Source organism: Penaeus monodon, chromosome 35 (assembly GCF_015228065.2).
Source record: "Penaeus monodon isolate SGIC_2016 chromosome 35, NSTDA_Pmon_1, whole genome shotgun sequence".
Taxonomy (NCBI): domain Eukaryota; kingdom Metazoa; phylum Arthropoda; class Malacostraca; order Decapoda; family Penaeidae; genus Penaeus; species Penaeus monodon.
Genome location: NC_051420.1, coordinates 920,846 through 937,800, shown reverse-complemented (window position 1 = coordinate 937,800; position 16,955 = coordinate 920,846). Strand labels below are relative to the sequence as shown.

Genomic DNA, 16,955 nt, shown 5'->3' with positions numbered 1-16,955 from the left:
CCTTAGATAGGCCTATATCAGATCTGGAAAAGGAATCTGGTGACATAAATAAAACACGAGGCCGGGTTTATTAATTTATTCATTCATTCATTTATTTTTGTCGTGCTGAACACCTAGCCTACTCCTCCTGATGTTGCCAAGACGTGTTAGTTATGGCTGAAGGATTGATTAATAATGTGATCTTTTTATTTTATTTTCCAGTGGTACTTGTTTTGATTTCCGTGCTGTCTCTTTATTTAATCTGTCTTTTTCTTTTTTCTTTTTTTTTCTGCATTATTATGTTCTGTTCTGTTACCATACAAATTTACCTTCTATCGTATGTTGTCCCAATAAAATGTTTCTGGTTGTTCATAAAATTATCCAATTGTGTTCTCTCAACCTGGGAGGAAGTGGCGTGATTGCGATTCGCCAGGCACTTGTTGGTTGCAAGGAGGATTTACTGTCTCTGACTCTCTCTCTTTCTCTCTCTCTCTCTCTCTCTCTCTCTCTCTCTCTCTCTTCTCTCTCTCTTCTCTCTCTCTTCTCTCTCTCTTCTCTCTCTCTCTCTCTCTCTCTCTCTCTCTCTCTCTCTCTCTCTCTCTCTCTCTCTCTCTCTCTCTCTCTCTCTCTCTCTCTCTCTCTCTCTCTCTCTCTCTATTCTTCCTTCTTTCCTCCTTCCTCCGCTTGCATTGTATTCGTACGAGTAGACGCAATTGCTGCATTTCCTTCCTGGCGAATCTAATGACGACGCTTCCTCCCTTTTTTTCCTTTTGTTTTATGAATATATGAATATTTATTTCGATAATTTCCAATAATGCTTTTTGTCATATAACTTCAAGGTTCTTTGTTTCACTCTTGTGTTGTTCTCCTTGATTTGCATATAAATATCAGTAGATTAATTGCTCTGTAATCTGTTTTTCACTTTTTATTTGGCATTTGCTCTCTCAGTAGAACTGCCTTCTTTTGCTAATCTCGGTTAAATTTTATTATTTGCTTCAGTATAACGATTGTTACACGAAATCATCCCATTCAGCTCCTGTGGATGAATTGGTGCGAGCGAGGGTGTCAGCGAGCGTGTGCGTGTGCGTGTGTACGTGCGTGTGCGTGTGCGTGTGTGTATGTGTATGTGTGTGTATGTGTGCGTGTGACGGCCGTACGGCTGTGTGCACCCACTTGTTTTCTCCCGAAGGCGGTACTCTGATTGCGCCCTCCCTTTTCTCCTTGCAGGCTGAGGGCGAGGTGGCCGCTCTGAACCGCCGCATCCAGCTGCTCGAGGAGGACCTGGAGCGCTCTGAGGAGCGCCTCAACACCGCCACCACCAAGCTGGCCGAGGCCTCCCAGGCCGCCGACGAGTCCGAGCGGTCAGTATCCGTGCTGGACGACCAGGACGCCCGCGCCCACCACCTCCTCTCCCGCATCGCCGACATCGGGGCGGAGGTGGAGCGCCTCTTCGCCGCGCTGCAGGCCGAGCAGGCGGCGCAGGAGGCGCTCTGACCCGTCCGCCCCCCTTCGCGGGCGCGCACGCCTGCCTCGCCGCCGCGCCGCCACGCCACCGCCCGCACGCCCACCGCCGCGTGCCGCCGGCCTCTCGGGAGGCTTCGACGGCGGCGGGGGCTGTGGGCGGCGACGGGCGGCCGTGGGCGGGGACCGGCAGCGGCGGGGCGAGCGGCCGCGGCGACGGCTGCGGCGGGTGTTGAGGGAGAGGGGCGGGGGGTGGCGGGGGGCGCCCGCAGGGGCCGCCCTCAGCCCTGTTCGCACACCTTACATACGGCCACCCACAGCCGAGCCTTAGTACTGCTTGTTTGAACACGCGGAAATAAATCGCAAAAAACGAAAAAATGAAAAATCACAAAAGAAACGCAAAAAAAAAAATAAAGGGGAGAGAATGAGAGTCTCGAAAAAGAGAATATAATACGCATATATATATAGGAATTCTTTGAAAATAGTAGTTTAACATGACGTTGCCCGAGTTGGCAGCCTTTACTGGGGGTGCCATGTGGCCACTCGTCCCCGGTGCTCGGGTTGACGAGGCCGCGACAGGTAAGTGCAAGCGCTTGGCCTTTCCTCAGTCACACGAAGCAGCCACCTCGCACGCGGCTGCGGTTCTTGAGTATTCAAGTACTTGATTATTGTTTTAGCTCAGGGTGTAGAGATTATCAGTTTTTTTTCTCCTCATTGGGGTGTAAGAAGAGTATATTTCAAATGACTATCTTGTTGGTTAGATATCTGTTATAATTTCTTAGATTACTTGAAGTTACTTCACCCATCCAGTGCTAGAGAGAGTTAAGTTAAGAGATGTTAGCTAGCTAGTCATAGTCACTGTCATAATAATAACTTGTGTTGTCACTTCCTCTCATGAAATTTGGACGCTGCCTTTCCTGGGACCATCTCCACACCAAACACCTCGTCCGTCCGTCCGTCGCCCCCACCACCTCCCCCTCCACCTTACCCTCCCCCTCGCAGAGCCCGCAAATGCCTGGAGAACCGAGCCAACATGGAGGACGACCGAGTGGGCATCCTGGAGGCCCAGCTCGCGCAGGCAAAGCACATTGCCGAGGAGGCTGACAAGAAGTACGAAGAGGTACGAGCGTTGCGAAGCCTTTTGGGTTGACAGTCGGCCACGGGCCCTCGGAGGGTCGGGGACCCGGCCAGGTGGCCCGCCCGGCGCGCACCCGCGGCAGGGGAAGGTGGACGACCCAGGGAGGCAGTGGCAGGGGAAGGCATTCTTCAGAAGGGGACATTTCTCCGCTGAGCAAAAGTCTCCGCAAGATGTTCCCTGAGTCGTCCACTTGCACGCGCACGCGCGTCCCTCTGCTGCGAGGTTTAATCTTGTTTCCTGAGAGCAGAGGCGCGAGCAGCGAGAGAGCAGCACGAACAGCCATCATAAGTCATGTGAGATTCTGCGGCGTCTCTGCCCCCGCTAACCCCTGGGCTTACTCCCCCCCACAGCATGCGCAAGGTGCTCGAGAACCGCTCCCTGTCCGACGAGGAGCGCATGGACGCCCTGGAGAACCAGCTCAAGGAGGCCCGATTCCTGGCTGAGGAAGCCGACAGGAAATACGACGAGGTGATTGCCGCATGGAGGCAGTGTCCCTTAGGGATAAAAACAATAATAATAATCATGATTAATCGTGTGTCCCGTTCTTCCTCTTCTTCATCCATCTCCTCTTCTCCCTCACATTTGCTAACCGCGTGTGTTGACGTCCAGCCAGCGAGCGGAAGTGTGTGCCGGCCGCGTCCTGTAGATACAGCTAACGTTCCACTTGTGTGTGTTTTTTCCATGGCGTCTGAGGGACTTGGGTTGGCCCAGGACTGCCTTGCTACTACAGCCTTCTTTTCCCGTCTTCCTCGTTTAATCTGTCTTTCTGTTATTCAGTACAATAACACTATCTAGTTTAGTTACAACTCTTAGGCCTTTGTCTAAAAATCTTTCGACGTTGACTAACTTTTCAAATTTTCTAATTTTTCAAAAAAGAAATATAGGTGCAAAATAGTCCAGTTTGTCCCCCTCCAAAAGGAAATAATAATGAATAGTATAGATTTAGCATGAATCTAGGTTTGTATTAGATTTCTCGATAACACATGTTTATAAGACTTTGTGTGACTAACATTATCTCCAACTTGAAAAATAATAATAGTATCAGTTACTGTGTAATTCTCAAAGATTCTTAATTTTTTTTCTTCAACTTTCCCTCCATGGTGATCAGCATTCAAAATTAACTTAATTATCTTTTCCATCAACTCAACAGCATCAAACTTTCACGGTGATTTCCTTTAAGAACAAATGAAGACTTTCCTTCACATGTTTTTTTTTTATTCCAACGGGCGCTTTTGCTCTTGTCTGTCTCTCCCGTGTCTTTTCTCTGTCCGTGTCTGCGCGTGTCTGTCTGGCTGTCTCTCACTGTCCCTCTCAACCCCCCACCCGCAGGTTGCCCGTAAGCTGGCCATGGTTGAGGCCGACCTTGAGCGTGCTGAGGAGCGTGCCGAGACTGGTGAATCGTGAGTGTCGGCTGTTCACGTCCCCGATGTTGTGGTCGGGAGCCTAGCCTGCTTTCTCCCTCCCTTCTTTTTATTATGAACATTCCTCCTCCTCCTCCTCCTCCTCCTCCTCTATTCTTTCCTTCGGAGAGGGAAGGGGGAGGGTGTGTTCCGTAGACACCAGTGTGTTTGTGTGTTTGTGCATGCAGCAGCAGCAACAGCAGCAGCAATAAAGTGTTGTTGATTTTTACTTGTCTGGCGGATCTTCCTCGCTTTATTTACGTTGAAAACAGCCTCAAGAACTCTCAGTATGTGTATTAAATAGTACAATTGCCTTCAAGAAAGTCCCTCTTTGAAAGAAAGGGGAAAAAAACGTAAATGAGCGAGGAGAATCCGTTTCGTTGCCCTCCACCCCCAAGAAAACGGCAGACCGAGTCGAGCGCTGACCCCTCCCCCTCCTGTTCATCTGTATTTAAATCACGGACGGTAGTTTGTTCGTTTTCGAGGAGGGGAAGTGTCAATATGTATTCATTAATGGTTCATAGTTCAGCCCTAGAGGTGTGTGTTGGTATGTGTGCATAGGCCTTGGGATCTGTGCCTATAAATCGGTTTGCCTCAGCTCTAGTTACTGCCTCGTGGGAGTGGAGTTTGCTTTTTCCGTTTCTCTTATTTACTTTCTTATTCTTGTCATTTTTTTTCATTTGTGTATTTATTATATTGTACATTGAGTGAGTTCATCCATTGTTTTTTTATGACTGCATGTTTTATTTTCTTTGAAATCGTAGATCTGTTAGAGGCTTTACCATTTTTTTTGTTTTGTTTTTTGTTCCATCATTGCACGGCCTCCTCGTGTGTGTGTTTTGCAGGCAGAGGCTTCCTTAGAGCTTCCCATAGTCTGGGGAAACTTAGCGAAGACGCTCTCTTGCACACACGAGTCATTCGTGTTGTCGTTAAAAGTATTTCCTCATTTTCTCCAGCTTTAGTCCTCAGTTTGCTGTGATTTCTCCCCCCCCCCTTTTTTTCATATACCAGCAAGCAAGCACCTACCTACATTTATATATATAATCCACCATTTATAGTACTTGTACCACTGCATGATCTTGAGACAAAACACTTGGAGTAACTGTAGTGCCTTTGTTTGATTGCTGTGTTGTGGTGATGCTGTGTTGTTGGCCTCGGGATCCCCCTCCAGCTGGCCCGTAAGTCCGTCATGCTGGAAAACGACCTGGAGAGGGCCGAGGAGAGGGCAGAAGCGGCCGAAGGGTGAGTATTTCTGGAGGGGAGAGACTTGGAGAGGGAGAAAGAGAGGGAGGAGGAGTAGTAGGAGGGAAAGGGAGAGAGGATAAGGAGATTGGGCTTTCTCTCACTCAGCCATTCTCTCTCTCTCTCTCTCGCTCGCTCTCTCTCTTTTTCTCTCTCGTTCACTCTCGCTCACTCACCGGGCCGTGATTGTTTTTTTTTTCTTCTTCTTCTAGGTGTCTTAGCATGTTTAACCTTTTGCTCATCTGCTGTCAGCATTGTATAGTTTAGAGCCATTTCGCTGTTGAATATAGAGAGAATAGCCACAGTTTAGTACAGTGTCAATTGAACAAAGATTTAATTTTTGTATAATCAACTTAATAATCATCATCTCAACATTTCCCCCCCACCAAAAGTAACGTCAAAACAGACCCCCATACCTGCTATACAAAGAGAGACCACAAAAAACACTTTCTCATGGGCGCCTCCCCTCCTTTGCAACTTGCAGAAAGATCGTCGAGCTTGAGGAAGAGCTGCGTGTCGTTGGCAACAACTTGAAGTCCCTTGAGGTGTCTGAGGAGAAGGTAAATATCGCCCTTCGAGTTATAACTTGGGATGACTTTGTATCCGAGAATGTTACGGGGTTTCAACTATCGTGTATTGGGCTTAAACTTCACTTTTGGTTTTATTTTCTTTGTTCGTTTTAGTCACAATTCAAAAGATTTATGGATTTAGTCACTTTCTTTTCTTTGTTCATTTCAATCTCGGTTCAAAGGATTTGGTATTTAGTTTATCAAAATTTTTATGTAGCAAAGATAAGATTTCGTGTCTTCGAGTATAGTGATTTTCAAAATAGTGTTTTTTTCTTAATTTATTTGTTTGTAGCGTAATGCCCACGTCTCGTCCAAGGTTCTCCGTTTCTCTCTTCCTTGATATATACGGGATTAACCCTTCCTAACAGGCCAACCAGCGCGAGGAAGCCTACAAGGAGCAGATTAAGACCCTGACCAACAAGCTGAAGGCGGTAATGATGATGATGATGATGATGCAACCGGGATGATGTAGATTTTGATGTGTTTTTTTTCCCCCAGTGTTTTAGATGGTTGGAGAGAGAGAAAGAGAGAGTTGAGAAATGGGGAGAGGGAGAGACGCACAATTGTGGTCTTTTCTCTAATCGCTTCTCTTCTTCTCTTTCTTTCTCCTTCTTCAACTCCTCCTCCTCCCCCTTTTTTTTACTGGTATTTTGACAGATCCCATAATCCAGATGTAGGCCCAGCCAGATCCTGCGGGCGCCGTGTTGCTACCAAAATAACATCTCTTTAGGATTATTAACCCAGTATTTTGTTGTTTATTTTTTCGATTTCTCTTGTGTTTTAATTGCTGGCGATAAAACAGGTGTTCTTATCGTCGGCATTTATAGGCTGTTCTAGAAAGTTTTTTTTTTCTTCTCTGTTTAGATTGAAGCACATTCTTTTAAATTTAGTTTTTTGTTTCACGTAAAATTACATAATGATAAAACTTTCTACAATTGCTTTGGCCGACTCTAACTCCGTGTGTTTGTGTGCGTGTGTGTAGCGACTGACCGCATTCTATTAATAGACTTTTTTTTTTTTACCTAATTTCATTTCCATTGGTATTAGTTTCTGTGTGTATTTTGAATACTAACTCTAGACCATTTTTCTCTAAAACGCTGACAGTCTGCGCAAAGAGAAGACAAGATGGACACACAGCTGAGAAGTATCACACAAAGTTTGAGAGAGGTAATGGCCCAAGGAGGTAGAACCTGGAGCTTCATTCCCTTCTTTTCCCTCTCTTGGTTTGCCAGGACTGAATTTTTTTTCCCTTCAGCTCTCACGGTCGTAGATTATCCGCTCTTTTTCTCCTGGATCATGTGTAGCCTTTAGGTAATCATTCCTTTATGTATGGGGAGTCGGTGTTTTCTTTACTGTCCTGTATTTTTGAACGTCGTTGGCATGTTTCGTAGGCATCGGCGAATGGAAAAAGGTAAGGTTCTGGTAGTCGAGGGGGACGGCATATGCGAGGGCTGCATGCGAGAGAACCTGTAAATCCGTTTCCTTTGCGCTGCATTGCATAATGAAGCGTAGAATGACTCGGGTGTTAACACTTTCTGGAAATGCAGCACTTCATCTGCACCTTTCCCTCGATGGTTGATTCTGTTGCAAGGTCCTTTCTCTCGACTTAGGGGAACGTGTGCGTTTGTGTGCTTGTGTGGGTGTGTACACTATTTTTTTCGCGCGACTCTTTTCTTCTGAGTACCACCTCCTGCTTTTTTTCTTCACTGCCTCGGTTTAACCCTCGAGTAAAACCTCCCCGAAATAAAAAACAACTGAACAGCGCAGCCATCGACGGATGTTCGAAGCAGTCACCGCCTTCGTTAACCCTTTGTGTTTTTTATCTTTTTTTTTTTTTGTTTAATTGCCTTCCCTGTGGCTGAGTGTTGTGTACAAAGCTCCTGATGACCCTAACCGTGCGTCCTGTTGCCCATTGTTTTAGGCTGCACAGAGGGAGGACTCGTTTGAGGAGCAGATCAAGGAGTTAACCCAGCGCATGAGAGAGGTACTTCCAACGCCCCCTTTACCCCGACGATGCCGTCCTCTTTCTTCTCTGGAATTTGCTCGTTTATTTTCTCTGTGCATTTGGGTGACCTGCTCTCTCTCTCTATTGATTGGACGCAATGCCACGGAAAGGCTTCGTTTTTGCCTTTACCTTAAAAAAAAAGAACTATGCTTTTAACTAATCCACGGTCTGGTCTAGCACGCCTCATGCTTCACATTTACTATGCACGTGTCTACCGTTGCTCCCCCAAAGTATTTACAATAAATTCAGGAAGGTCATATTTTAAACATCAATCTACAGATGCATTTTCAGGAATCAGATTTGCTTGAACTATACTCTTTGGGTGGTTCTAAGGCCTGGGATTGCCCCTTTAACATCTGTCGCCCTCTCCTTTCTCTTCTTGTCCCGTTTTCAGAATACCCTCTTTTTTTTAAATATCACTCAGAAAACTAGACACTTTTCCTGGGAGATTCTGTGCGTGAAATTTTCGAGCAGTTGGTATTCGTACCTACCGCGGACTTCTATTTATTTATTTTCTTCATTTTCTTCTTCTTCCATTGCTTCTTTGCTTCTTGGGCACGTTCGTTCTCATTTCGGTGGAGGAACATTTCCTTCTCTTCGTGACTCTGAGCCTTTATCAGCTTTGTTTTACGGGGTCATACTTCTCAGCTTTTGTCATGCCAAGGGTTGTGCAGCCTGTGACGGGTCTTGGGTGCTGCTGGTCTGCGCTCGCGGCCCCAAGACCCCCCTCGCACTGCCGCCGGTGTCTTGCTTGTAAGTTAAGGTCTGGAGGTGATGGTATTGATGGTGCCGATTGGCCGAGCAGGTGCGTATGTGCTAGTTGCTTCGTTTTGGTCATGTTTATATTATTTCTCTGTCCGTTCTTTCCCAGTAGGCGTATGTGGTTGTAACTGCACTGCATACGCTCGGGGGATTATCGTGCAATAATAGCCCCCGAGAAGTCTAGGATGGATATATTGATATATTTTTCTCCCCCGCCGTCCCTTCCCTGGCGCTGACCCCTGTGCCCTGTCTTCCCACCAGGCTGAGGCCCGTGCTGAGTTCGCCGAGAGGTCTGTGCAGAAGCTCCAGAAGGAGGTCGACAGGCTTGAAGGTGCGTATAGACACTTCCAGACACCACACTCACTATACAGGCACAGCCACGCACACTACACCTCACCCTCACACCGCAAAGTGTCACACACACAACACACTCTACTTGTATACTCCCCAAAACTTATCGTGCCCTCGTCTGTCACTGCAACGTTATGTTACGTTATGTAACGTCGTCACCGTCTTGTAACGATTATGAAAAGAGATACTAGGCTCGGTGTCCCTTGGTCTCCTCCCGTATCCCCCAAATTGTCCTTTGTGAATTGTTGTTTTTATTTTTTTTTAATACTTTGGCTCAGTTCCAACCTTGGCTCTGAATTGGCCATGGAAATATGGCACACGAGATTAATCATTCTAACGTAGCAAACTTCTATTTTTTCGTTTCTCTTGTATAATGAGATCATGATAATAGTTCAAATTCATTTCAAAGAGTAATGTTTAAAAGGAAAAAACTTGTTCCCATTATATAAGCCTTTGACGAAGCCACCTTTGAATTAACTTGGATCAGATAATTGATCAAACTTAGCCTTTTCTTTCCATTAAGAAAAGATCGATAAAAGATAGACTTTGTACTTGATTGTTGAGCGTCACCCCCCTCCCCCCCTCGCCCAGATGTTACGTGACAACTCCCCCCTCCCCCCTGATCGACTACGGCACTGCTATCGCCATGTCTACACTCACATAAGTACTATAACCGTCGGCGGCCCAGAGGATGTATATATTAGAGTTGTCTCTATACATATCCCTTTATGTATAGAGAGACGATACCAGTGGCAACTTTACTGCGGAAATCGACTGTGTCACCTTTCACTCATCGGCTTCTTATTCTAGAATCGGCATCACTCCTATTGGCTGTTACTTATTTTTATTTCTCTCTTCACATCACCGCCACTGCTGCCAGTGCCTAACATCTGCACAAGTGTTTTTCTCTCCCCGCGCCAGAGGAACAAGCTTTCGTTGTACATTTATTTTTGTTTTTTAAGTTCATCTTAATTTTCCGCTTCTATTTCCTGCCATGAAGAATTGACAATTGAAGCAACTGCAGACTGTTGCCGTCAGTATAGCAGTGTCTGGCCGAGCCACTCGCCTTGCTAACCCGTGTTCCAGTTCACCCCTCCCCTTCTCGTGACAGAACAACCCCTCTTAGACTAATACAATTAAACACTCCTTCTATTAGTGTCTGTTTTACTTTTTTGATTTACTCTCTCTCAGAGATGAACTGTAATTTTTGTTTAATCTTTGCAGTTACTTGTATATACAAACAAAGCAGTTTTTTTTCTCTACCTTTCAATCTTTAATTGTTTGTAACCGTTTTGTTTATTTTGTAATCTTTAATGAACAAGTTTCTTAACTTATCTTTCAAAAGCAGTAAGTTCTTAGCATTTCTCTAAGTTTTATTTTTTTCTTTACAAGACATTCAAACTGTTGTGAGAATATTTGTGTTGAGGAGTAGGTAGCCGTGCTGCAGCTAGCTTAGACAGAGAAAGAGAAAGACTACTCTAGGATATAGTCCTGTACAGTAGCCCCCTTTTTCCGCTGACCGTTGATAGCCTAGCAGTAGCCGGAGAGCCCGTAGGCTCGGCTCCTCCGTTGTGGTTGTAGCCCCGTCTAAGGGTCTTCCCTGTGACGACTCCTACCAAGCAGGAGTTCATAGTTTTCGGTCTAGAAACAGCATAAACCGGAATCCCTCGAGCTTATCTTAGTGAGGGGATCAGTGACCGTAGGGCGCCGCGCCTTCCCTCGGCCGCATCCGACGCCGAGGGGAACAGGCGATGGCGGCGCAGTGCTAAACTGTCCGTCAGCAGAGACTCGGAAGACCGGCAGTAAATAACACGACTTGCAGAAAGAAAATAATGACCTCAAACTGACCTGCTGCCCTCCTCTCTTCATCCTGAGCTCTGAACACACTCGGTAGTAAACCCTCCCCCACCCCCCTCCTGTCTTTTTGTATTTCTTAAAAGACTTGGAAACCTCTGACTGATTGCAGTTGATGACACAAGAAGGGTTTACGAGAGAGCGGGGGAGGACAGTGCTGTCCTCTTCGCTCCTCCTCCCCTTCTCTCCCGCCAGCCCTGTATGCTCTCTCCTACCCTCTCATAGTAAACAATCTCTTTTGATAAGCATACGCTTTCGGGGATTCAGTTTTTGGATTATTTAAACAAACTTTGGAGATTTTGGAAATCACACCTTTTTTCTTATATTATTGTGAAAAACGTTTGGTTCAAAATAACGTTCAAATTCCCCAAACACCTTGTCTCTGAGCCCACAGTGACTTCACAGTTTAGGTCAGCTCTTTTCACGCTAGTATGAGACTCATGGAAACTGCTGCCACTTTCTCCAGCAGTGAAGAAAGTGCCATGACATGCTAGGTGCAGTTACTTTGCCACCCTCTCCCCCCTCCTCCTCCCCCGAAATCAGCTACCTTGCTCAGAGTGACTCTTGTTAAAGCAACAATAGTTATGCTTTTTGTGACTGATTAGCAAGATGCTTAGTGATACCAGGGTTTTGTCCCGAGTTTTAGATTTCATAGATATTTGTTTTTGTTTTGATTTTCTTCGAGCCTCTGAGCTTAGGCAATAGATTGACGCCCTCCTACCTATATAAATATTTATTTTTTTACCTCCACCCGAGACGCACCGTGCAGCTCCTCACTGCACCCACTTCCTCTCCACACTGCATGTGCGTTGCCCAGTTCAATTCTAGGTTCGCCCAGGGGACAGGTACTCTCCAGCTCTCTCTCTCTCACACGGACACGCAACGAATGAAACCCGTTGAGAAGTTCGAACCACAGGACCTCCTCCGTTATGGTTACTTGTCTCTCCCGGTACAAGTTCACTACAACTGAGTACTACTATCCTTCTGAATACAGTTTACACCCCGTCCATTACCAAAGGGTCTCTTTGAAAAAGGCTGCAGTCAACACAGATAGTGTTTATTTTTAGCTTGCCGTTTGTTTCAACTCGCCCGATGGGAAATATCAGTTACAACACTTTCTAAGGAACTAGATGTGTTGACTTGCTGTCGAGACCTAGGTGAATGGATGGTGAAATCGCCAGGGAAAAATCCTCACATCCTCCTCACAGGTTATACCGATTTCAACATCCCCCCTCCCCTTCGCCATCTGTCTCCCTGCTCTTTATTGACCCGACTTGACCTTGCTTTTTTATTATAACTAGTGACCAAACGCCCGACGTGTTGCTTTACTCACAAGTCTCGGAATTGATTCGAGTACAGCCAGTACAGTCCCTCTCATTATGCACAGGGCCGGGAAAACATGCAAGTTTCAGTGGGGTGAAAAGTTACACATACATCTAAATATGCATACACGTATTTCTGTCTGTATATTTCATGAAAGATCCCTATTAAATCCCTATAAATTGAGTAAGTATTGTACTGGCTGACCGGACGTGACACGAGTAACCCTGCGCTTACTCGTTGAGACAGTTGATCCAGAAGGCACAGGGTGACAGAACGAGTGTGTGTAGTAATTAGCTTGTAATTTTTTTTACATTTGGTAGCATGGAGTGTGTTTTTTTATTTATTTTGTGTGATTTATATATACATATACACCTAATAACTGTTGTTTAGTTATAAGTTTGTGTTTTACCGTAACTTGTTTGTCTTAACACCCCGTTATGTTGGATATTGTTTTTTGTTTACCTTTTTTTTTTTATCTTAGTTTGACCAGTAGATATTTTTTTTAATATAGATCATTCATACACGGTTTAATTTTATTAATTTTTGTTTGTTCATTTAACCTTGCATGTGTGTGTGTTTTGTTTTGTTTGCAGACGATCTAGTAGCTGAGAAAGATAAGAATAGGCTGCTCCAGGCAGACATGGAAGCCACCCTACAGGACATCCAGAATATGTAGACATAATAAGCCCAGGACACATTGGAAGAAGCAGAAAGTCACAGGTTGGCATCATAAACCACAAAGTTTCGATACTTAACAGCCCCGTCCTCCCTTTGGAGGGGCGTATGCTTCGTAACACTCTTCAGAGGAACACTACTACACTTTTTTTTTCTTCTGCTGGGTGATGGGGGCGCTCTTTCCTCGGTCAGTGCTTACCCTGTAAATGTATGTTGTCTCTGCATTATTTAATATCGGGCATCAGGGATTTTCTTGCTTTGTTCTGTTTCAAGGATCACATTCGCTGTTGGTACTAATGTCAGAATACACGGATATCAGTTTCCACCCATGCAGTCAATATGAAAGGGACAGTGATAACAAAATCGTAATCACATTAAAACAGATGATGCCATTGTATCAGTTCAAACGTGACATGATTAGAAAAGGAAGCATTCACACTTACGGGGTTCCAGGGGTTTTAAAATATCACTTGGGAGAGACTTTCTGGCACTAGATGACTTAGTACAGCATGTTAGCAACGCGCTCTTGCCAGGATATCCGCCAGTGCTGTAGCTGGTTCTAGCCGGGGGGGGGGGTATCCTGCGAGTGCATACTTGTGTGAGTACATAGCGAACTAATAATCCAGAATGGTGCTAACAATAATGTGTTGCGATTCTCAACTGCGGTCGCGGGCTTGCGCAGAGTGGACAAGCCCAGCCATCTGGTTGAGGATCGCAAGTGTATTTGATCTCATCCTCTTCCGAACTAACCAGTCTCTCTCCCGCTCTCTCCCTTGCAGACGAACTTGTCATTCAGAAGGAGAAGTACAAGTCCATTACCGACGAACTGGACCAGACCTTCACCGAAATGTCTGGCTATTGAGCTCTCCACCCCTGACGACTACTAAACTACTACCACTACTACTACCACCACCACCACCACTTCTATTATTCTACTACTAGCTCTTAACTTTCCCGAACTTCTCCATGACCACCACCTACTACTACTACTACTACCACCACCACCATCATAATAGCTGCTCTATCCCCTTTTCTGTTTTGTACTTCCCTTCCGCCCCGACATCCCGCCGCTAGTCGGGTAGTCGGCAAGAGGGAGGAGGAGAAGGAGAAGGAGGAGGACGCCTACGTCAGCGTCGAGGCCGACACGTGCACTTCCCCTTCTTTCCTTCCTTCCCCCTTCCCCACCCCCCACCATCCCCACCCCTACTCGACTGCCGTCCCCCCTTCTACCCCTCCACGACCCCTGACGGCCGGCAGACTTGAGAGGAGACCCCACAACGCGTCATGGTGCAGCCACGGGACCTCATCAGGAACGCAGGCTCGCACGGCACGGGAGGAGGAGGAGCAACCGTAGTAGGAGCTAACATCGCACCTCCTCTGTGCCGATGCAGTGGCGCTCCTGGTGTGGCTTCTGGCGTTTCGGATATATTTATAGTATACTCTCTCTCTCCCTCCGGCCTCCAGGTGCGCCTTCCGTCAAAAGCAGGGTCCTGGCAGGGCTAGAAGGCGGGCATAGTCTCGGTGCAGGGGCCCAGCCGCACCTTTCCCCTTTCTCCCTCTCCTTCCACCAGTCCGCTGTGTCGGAGGCCTGGCTGCCTCTTGCTATGATACTGCCATCTACCGGTCTTTTATGGAACTTGTTTGCTTATTGTTGTAACGGCTTGGAAAAAAGTAACTTTGTACAGCTGTTCAGCAAGTAGGCTCTCACTTTGTGGATAACATGTACAATTAGTATAAATTTTTTTATTTGATTCGATGCTAATGTAAATACTGAGAAAGTGGGTAGGTGTGTTAACTTTGTGTCCGGAGAGAGTGAACCTGTGGGTGGAATCGTCCCTTTCTCTCCCAGTTAGACCACGAGTAGCGAGCTCTTGGCTACTACTAGGACGTCGTCGTCCTTGGTCATGGATTGCTAGTAGATTGTGTTAACACGCGGCGGCGGCGGCGGCTTCGGCGCCCAACTCTCCTCAACAACTTCTCTTCTCACCTCAGTCGCCTTCAGCTTCTGGGAACTAACTCTTTTTTTTTTGGCCGTGTTAATTGACCTGTGTTTGTTAATCTCTACTTTGCAGACGAACTGGTTAACGAAAAGGAGAAGTACAAGTCCATTACCGACGAGCTGGACCAGACTTTCAGCGAACTGTCTGGCTACTAAACACTCTCTGCTCCAAACTGTTCTGCCATCTCTCTTCCTATGCCCTCAGCTGGCCTGTAACCTATTTTTCATAAGCTTATGTCATTCAGTTTATAAGAATCTTTTTACTTTTCCTTCTTTTTATGTGTTGCATTTGACCTTCGATTGAGTCAATATCATCACTAAATCATTCGATAACGTTGGTGAAGTCTGCCATATAGGTAATTTTAATGTTATTAAAAGGTAATCTTTATTCAGGAACCTAGATTTTGAAGTTCATTTCAAAAGGACAGGTTTCATGTATTCTATGGCTTAATAACATAAAGAAATAAATATTTATTATCAAATGAATTTGTTTTGTTGTTTACGCTGTTATCCCGACACGACCATGACCAACGATGAAGCGAGTGGCAGTAAGATGAGCCTAGGACCACTGCTGCTGCCACCGTCAGCCGGTGGACTGCCTGTAAAATATCTCACCCATCTGTTACAGATGAACTTGTTAATGAAAAAGAAAAATATAAGAACATTGCGGATGAGATGGACCAGGCGTTCTCAGAATTATCAGGATTCTAAATGTGGCACACTGGTGGGCGCTAACACGGTGCTTGGACGGGCGTCCGTGTCCGCGGATGTGTGGGCGGAGGCCATTACTCCGTCCACACCCGCAGCACGATCACGCCCCTGCGGACTGACTTGACTGACGGCCGAGACGCGCCCCACACCAACACCATCACCACCACCACCTCCAATCATCACCGCCTGGCCCGCCACGCTAACGTCCGCCGTGTAATGGCCGAGTCCCGGGGCTCCGGAGGTCCAGGGCGGCCCTCGACGGCAGCTCCGTGGGGCTGCTCTCGCGCGCCGCGCTCGAACTCCGGGATCCAAAGGGCGCTGAGCCTCACCAAGGCTCCCCCGTTCTCTCGCGGAGCGGGGCGCCTGCTGGGGTTCCTCGCCCTGGGAGTCGGCCCACGTCTCTCTTGCTCTGTTGCCGTATGTAAGGGTGTGCATAGGTTCACCTTCTTCAACTCGAGTTGCAATCAGTCCTTTTATGCGTCATGCATTTACAATATATGAATTATCAATAATATATAAGTTAATAATATTATTCAACTTTTAAATCTGGATCTTATACTTACAGAATGATTGTACACTGTTTGTTTAACGTGTAATAAATTTTGTAAACAAAATGTATTTTAATGATTCCTCCTTTATGTGAATACATTCTATGCCTGACTATAGTATATGTATTGCAAGAAAGTAATCTCTCATGGGTTGTAACCGTTGGTTAAAGAAACCCAATGCAATTGCTTAATGTAAATCAAAGACGGTTTAGAAGATAACGTAAATTGTTTTTTTGTATATTCAGGATTGTTTTAATGCATGGATAGATGCAAGTTAGAAAATTCCACTATAAATAATACATGATGCTTTACAAGACTATCTAAATATAACTAAAATGGTTTTCATATGATAAAGGCATAGGAAATTGGAATAATGGTAAAAACTTGGAGAAAATGGAATAGAAACCAATCATTATTTAGTTGCTAAAAATCTCAATTCACAACAGCGCTCTGCTATTTTCAGTCTTTTATTGCCGATGTTGCTTCATTTCATCTTTGAACAAATACTAAGTGTTTAAAGGTATACTAAGAGACCCGTCAACAGTCCTCATGCAACTGTATCGTTCTAGGACTGTCAGATGTTAAGATCTGTCATGTCACCAACGCCTGCTCAGACAGGATACGCAGATCTATTATTTATTTATGGAAAGTTATTTGCCGCAACATCATCTAAGATCTTTAGCAGAGTATTAAAAGTAGTGATGCTTGGGAGAGAAGCCCACCCATGCCCGTTGTTGCCGTGGGGGGACTTTGGGAGACGGAGCCTGGGGCCTAATGCTGGGGATCACCCCTGCCTTGGGCCTCAGCCTTTCTCTGTTCTAATTTTGCATAGCCTTTTCCCCTTCCCCTTTTCGTTTCCTTCTTTTCTCGAACCCCTCAACTATCCACTTTCTAAGGTATGAGAGCTGTGTTTGAAAGAATGACCTTATGCCAGTCAT

At 45.9% G+C, this 16,955-nt stretch overlaps 1 protein-coding gene across 50 annotated transcripts in view; it reads left to right on the top strand.

Annotated features, from left to right (window-relative positions):
- The window catches only part of LOC119594951 (tropomyosin), a 50,217-nt gene extending 34,134 nt beyond the window's left edge, over nt 1-16,083 (top strand). For 16 of the 50 annotated variants that reach the window (XM_037944040.1, XM_037944047.1, XM_037944048.1 and 13 more), the window contains 7 exons: nt 1,207-1,340; nt 2,929-3,046; nt 3,908-3,978; nt 5,705-5,780; nt 6,158-6,220; nt 8,818-8,887; nt 14,832-16,083. In XM_037944040.1, the coding sequence (XP_037799968.1) occupies nt 1,207-1,340; nt 2,929-3,046; nt 3,908-3,978; nt 5,705-5,780; nt 6,158-6,220; nt 8,818-8,887; nt 14,832-14,914 (615 nt within the window). In that variant the 3' untranslated portion in view covers nt 14,915-16,083. Of the gene's footprint in view, nt 1-1,206; nt 1,341-2,442; nt 2,561-2,928; nt 3,047-3,907; nt 3,979-5,149; nt 5,221-5,704; nt 5,781-6,157; nt 6,221-6,893; nt 6,957-7,710; nt 7,774-8,817; nt 8,888-12,677; nt 12,805-13,538 lie in introns of all 50 variants that reach the window. The other 34 variants (XM_037944059.1, XM_037944039.1, XM_037944052.1 and 31 more) reach the window with 20 other exon arrangements.
- Nucleotides 16,084-16,955: the final 872 nt, after the last annotated feature.